The sequence below is a fragment of the Camelus ferus genome, chromosome X (assembly GCF_009834535.1).
Source record: "Camelus ferus isolate YT-003-E chromosome X, BCGSAC_Cfer_1.0, whole genome shotgun sequence".
Classification (NCBI taxonomy): domain Eukaryota; kingdom Metazoa; phylum Chordata; class Mammalia; order Artiodactyla; family Camelidae; genus Camelus; species Camelus ferus.
The window spans coordinates 43,387,641-43,393,016 of NC_045732.1; the positions used below are offsets into that span (position 1 = coordinate 43,387,641).

The window sequence follows — 5,376 nt, forward strand, 5'->3', positions numbered from 1 at the left end:
GAAGTTTAGTTTGTTCTCACTTTTCCGGGGGGCGGACCACGAGCGCTAGAACTACTTTACCCGTGAAACACTGCGGCACTGGTGGTCAAAGGCTAAGGGGCCATAGGAAGTAATTGCCGCTCTTTTTACGTCACAGGAGAGCGTGGCGCCAAGCATACCGGGAAATGTAGTTCTTGGAGGAGGTAGGCTTGATAGAAGGTGGGTTCGTTCTTGCCAAGTATTGATTCCTTCCTGTAGGCGTTTACTGTGTGCTCGTTATTCTGCCCTACTGGTGTGGGAAGTGTAGGTAACAAAAGTCATTAAGAGAAACATCTGTGAGTGCCAGTTGTGTACGATAATAAAAAATAGACATGTAAATGGTGCCTACACGTGACAGATTTAATACTGGACAAATTCTGGATTCAGATACAGTTGATCCTTGAATAACATGGTTTGAACTGCAAGGGGCCACTTATATGTGGGTATCTGTCACTAACTACCTCCTACAGTACTGCATGATGCAAGATTGGTTGAATCCAAGGATGTGGAACATGGAGGGGAGACTAAAGTTATATGGGGATTTTAGACTGCACTGGGTCGCTGCCCTAACCCCCCTTTGTTCAAGGGTCAACTGTATTAATAAAATAGAGGGGCCTCCTCTCTAGAGGCTCCTACTCCAGCGGGGATCAATGACACTTAAATGGATATTAAAACAAAAACAAAAACAAAAGCAAAAACAATTCCTACCAACTTTAAATATGTCGTGAGAGCCAGGTCCTAAGGCTTCAGAAGATTAATGAGATAGACTCCTCTTGTGTAGGACCTTAAGAGACTGATACTTAAATAGTCATAAGAAAGAATACTACAAATCTGCTAAAAATTCTTCCCAAGGAAATCATCGAAGATGTGCAAAAAAAATTTATACAAGATTCATCAGAGTATTATTTATTGTAGCAAAAGCTTGAAGACCACTTAAATGAACAACATTAGGGGATGGGCTAAATGAGTTATAGCACATGGCTTGAATGGAGCAAATATACTAGAGCCTTTAAATGTGAAAGTATACATATAATTAAATGAAATGGGACATAGTAACAATGTTTGGAAAGCAGAATAGTACAGTGGCTCAGAGGATGGTCTTGAAAACAGGAAGTCCAATATTCGCAACGTTCACCTACTGCAATAACCCTCTCTGTGTCACCTCCTAGAGGAATATTCTAGGATAACCCCAGCCGCCTCGAATCGCCGCCGAGCCCCGCCCTCCCAACTCACGCCCATGGGCCCCACCCAGCGGAGTAACTAGCAATCCCGGGCCCGCCACCTCAGAACCCAGCGCCACTCCGGCCACGCCCTCCAGGAGGCCCAGCCCCCATCACGCACCCTCCTTGGGGCGCAGGCGCAATGAAACGCCGGCCCTGCGAACCAGCGCCGCCACGTCGGCCGCGGCTCGGGCCGCCAGGGGGCGCGCGTCCAGCCGCGCCAGGAGCTGCCGGGCGCTGGGGCCCGCGGGCGGGGAAAGGCCGCGGCCTGCGCGAGTGAAAAGAACAGATCAGCGCCCACCCTGAGCCTCAGCGAGCCACCACACCCCCGACGATCGAAGACCTAGTATGCCCCTCAAGATCCCCGGGGACCGAGACCACGCCCTCCGTAGTTCCAGAGGTCGCCGACTGTCCCTCTCACCTCCCGCGATCCCCGACCATCGCGGGTGTGCCCGTGGACCCCCCGCCTGGCCCCACGATATCCCTGGAGATAGCTGTTTAACCTCAGTACTCCTGGACACCTCCGAACACCCCGCAAATACCTCTGGAGGTCTCCGACTGCCCCCTTGTAACCCCGGACTACAAACTCTCCTCCCCAATATGGAGAGGGACCTAGATTTCCCCCAGATGTCCCGACAGAACACGGTCTGCCCCCCACCCCAGTGGCCGCGGCACCCCCGAGTCCCATTCCAGATATCCTAGGCAACCCTGACGGCCCACGTGGCCCCAGAGTGCCCCCTCCACACATCCCCAGAGGCCCCCGCCTCACCCCCCAAAATGCACCACAGACCCTGAGTGCCCAGGTGTCCCCAGTGACCCGGGCAGACCCCTCTGACACATCTCCCCCGAGATTCCCGAGAGCCCCCGGGTCTGGTGCGCTGCCCCGCAGCGCGGGTGTGGGTGCGGGTGCAGGTAGGGGGCCTCGAGCCCAGCCCCGGTCGCTGGGCCCCTGCCCTCTACGGCCGCCGCCCGCCCGCCGCCGCCGCCGCCGCCGCCGCCGCCGCTTGGGCGCCAGGGCTGCTTTGTTTACCACCTGTCGGAAGGAAAAGGTGAGGAGCAGACAGGCGGGGCGAGGGCTGGCAGGGACGCGCCCGCTCCCTCCCCCCCGCCCCGTACCTCCTCTGCTCCGCCTAGGGTCCGCGGCGCCCCCCCGCAAGCCGCTCCATGACCAGGAGTCGGCGGGGTGGACGCACGGCCGCCAGCGACGCGTTTGGAGCGCCCGGGCGCGCTCACCTGGCGGCCCGCCCGGGCCTGGACGCGGCTGAGGCCGGCCGGTCCCGTGCCCGGCGCCCCGACCAGCGCCGTGACCTACCTGGCGGCCGGCAAGGAGGCCAGGCTGTGGGAGCCAGCGCGAGCGCTTGGCCTCGCTCTGTCTCAGGCGCTGCCTCTGTTTCCCAGGACCGTGGGAAACCTCTTTCCACCCAGGGGATGTTGTTACTCCTCTGGTGAGAAGGGGAAGTCGAGGCCCAGACAAGTTAAGGGCCCCACCTGAGCTCTGACAACTACCAAGGGGATCCAGAACCCGAACCCAAGTTTACCACGGTGTTCTGCCGCCTCCAACAGAGGTTTGCACAGCCTAGGCACTCAGTAACTTTGCAGTGAATGCTTGCCTCAGCTGGTCCCTACTGGGGAACTGGAAGAGTGTGGTGGGCTGGGGAGGGTGGCGCCCTTGGAGCCTTTGGGGTCCATGGGAGGCTTGGAGGCCCTGAGCAGGATAAGGTTTGGGGACTCAAAAAGTAGGGAGGGGCAGGCCCCCTGGAGAAGGAGGGGCGGTAGGGGCCTGGACTTGAGGAGGCTTTGAAGGCACGTTGGTGGGAGGGGACGCCAGCCAGTGAGAGGTGAGAAATGAGGTCCTTTCTAGGTTTGAAAAGGGGTGGGGTATCCGGAGCTGAAGGCCCAAGTGGGAGAGTGATTTGCACAGTGCTACTATAGTGGAAGGACGAATGGGGTGCAGTGAGAGAAGGTCTGTGGCCACCATTTTGTGGAGGAAGAAACTGAGGGCAGGAGGGGCTCAGGGCCCCATAGCCAGCCAACAATAGCCCTGGATTTGGCAGCTTACTCCGCACACTTCCTTGGTCCAGTTCCTGTTCCACTATGGGCTGTAGATGCACTGTGTCCTGACATCCATTCTGGCTGGGTGGACAGCCTCTCTCATCCACTTCGCAGGGTCCCAGTGTTGTGGTAGGTGAAAGGGCTGATTGTTCTCTGCTTTCATTCCTCCTGCAATCTCATGCCCCTCCCATCTCTGACCTGACCTTGTCTGAAGAGGGGCACACTGGACCTCCTTCCCTCCTCTGCCTTGTTCTCGTGGTGACTACATGGGGTTTTCACAGATCCCCAAATAGGCCCTCTGTTATTCTCACCTCCCTGCCTTTGCCCATGCTGTTCCTCTCCCTGGGAGGCCTTTTCCGACATTTGTCCACCACTGCATGTTATCAAGGCCCAGTTCAAAGACTCCAATCGTCCATTCTTCTCTTTCTGAAACAAAGAAAGAACACATGTTCATATGCAGATGGTGTATGTTTGACTATGAAGAATTGTAAACCAAAGTGCTTCTGTCTGTGGGGAAGAGTCCAGGCTGATTTATTTTCCTAAGTCTTCCCAAGAAAATTCGGTTGAGGAGAAAAACCAAGGCTGAGACCTAAGCATCCATGTCCTCTCCTCCATTAGGAAGCCTTGCCTCTCTCTCCTCTAGGGCCCAGTCCCCTCTCCCTCCCCCGGGGATGTCACCAATTATGCAGGGCAGTGCCGGTCACCGGGATCATTGGCCTCTGGTCGTCTGCCTGCCTGAACTGGGATCTGCTGTGTCCCTCTTGGCTATCCCTGGAAGTACAGCTGATGTGTGAGCTCCCAGGATCCCCAGGAGAAGATGCCCGCATCTGCCCACCTTCTCTTCGAAGAATCCAGGATGCTTGCTTTGTATAATGCTATGTAAACTTCTTACCTATGGCTTGTGGAAGGAGAAATAAGCCAACACTGGCACAATTATTATTCCCTAATTTTATAAATTAGGAAACAGAGGCCCAGACAAGGTAACTTACTCTCTGCCTGGCTCTGTTCTTATTGAGACTTCGCGCACTGAAGATGGAAATGTCAGCTTCTAATCTGGCGTTCAGGACTTCATTTCTCACCTCTCACTGGCTGGCGTCCCCTCCCACCAACGTGCCTTCAAAGCCTCCTCAAGTCCAGGCCCCTACCGCCCCTCCTTCTCCAGGGGGCCTGCCCCTCCCTACTTTTTGAGTCCCCAAACCTTATCCTGCTCAGGGCCTCCAAGCCTCCCATGGACCCCAAAGGCTCCAAGGGCGCCACCCTCCCCAGCCCACCACACTCTTCCAGTTCCCCAGTAGGGACCAGCTGAGGCAAGCATTCACTGCAAAGTTACTGAGTGCCTAGGCTGTGCAAACCTCTGTTGGAGGCGGCAGAACACCGTGGTAAACTTGGGTTCGGGTTCTGGATCCCCTTGGTAGTTGTCAGAGCTCAGGTGGGGCCCTTAACTTGTCTGGGCCTCGACTTCCCCTTCTCACCAGAGGAGTAACAACATCCCCTGGGTGGAAAGAGGTTTCCCACGGTCCTGGGAAACAGAGGCAGGCGCTGAGACAGAGCGAGGCCAAGCGCTCGCGCTGGCTCCCACAGCCTGCCTCCTTGCCGGCCGCAGGTAGGTCACGGCGCTGGTCGGGGCGCCGGGCACGGGACCGGCCGGCCTCAGCCGCGTCCGGCCGGGCGGGCCGACCAGGTGAGCGCGGCCCGGGCGCTCCAAACGCGTCGCTGCGGCCGTGCGTCCACCCCAGCCGACTCCTGGTCATGGATGGCGCTTGCGGGGGGCGCCGCGGACCCTAGGCGGAGCAGAGGAGGTACGGGCGGGGGGGAGGGAGCGGGCGCGTCCCTGCCAGCCCTCGCCCCGCCTGTCTGCTCCTCACCTTTTCCTTCCGACAGGTGGTAAACAAAGCAGCCCTGGCGCCCAAGCGGCGGCGGCGGCCGGCGGCGGCGGCGGCGGGCGGGCGGCGGCCGTAGAGGGCAGGGGCCCAGCGACCGGGGCTGGGCTCGAGGCCCCCTACCTGCACCCGCACCCACACCCGCGCCTGAGCGGGCAGCGCACCAGACCCGGGGGCTCTCGGGAATCTCGGGGAGATGTTTCAGA

At 58.3% G+C, this 5,376-nt stretch overlaps 1 protein-coding gene across 1 annotated transcript; it reads right to left on the reverse strand.

The window, feature by feature from the left end:
* Positions 1 to 90: 90 nt before the first annotated feature.
* On the reverse strand, positions 91 to 4,735 carry MAGIX (MAGI family member, X-linked). Its single transcript, XM_032474841.1, has 4 exons — positions 3,602 to 4,735; positions 2,551 to 2,680; positions 1,360 to 1,506; positions 91 to 265 (listed from the first exon to the last, which is right to left on the reverse strand). Exons 1-4 carry the CDS (start codon positions 3,617 to 3,619, stop codon positions 126 to 128), a joined length of 435 nt encoding a protein of 144 aa, XP_032330732.1. The 5' UTR covers positions 3,620 to 4,735; the 3' UTR covers positions 91 to 125.
* Between the last annotated feature and the right edge of the window lie 641 nt (positions 4,736 to 5,376).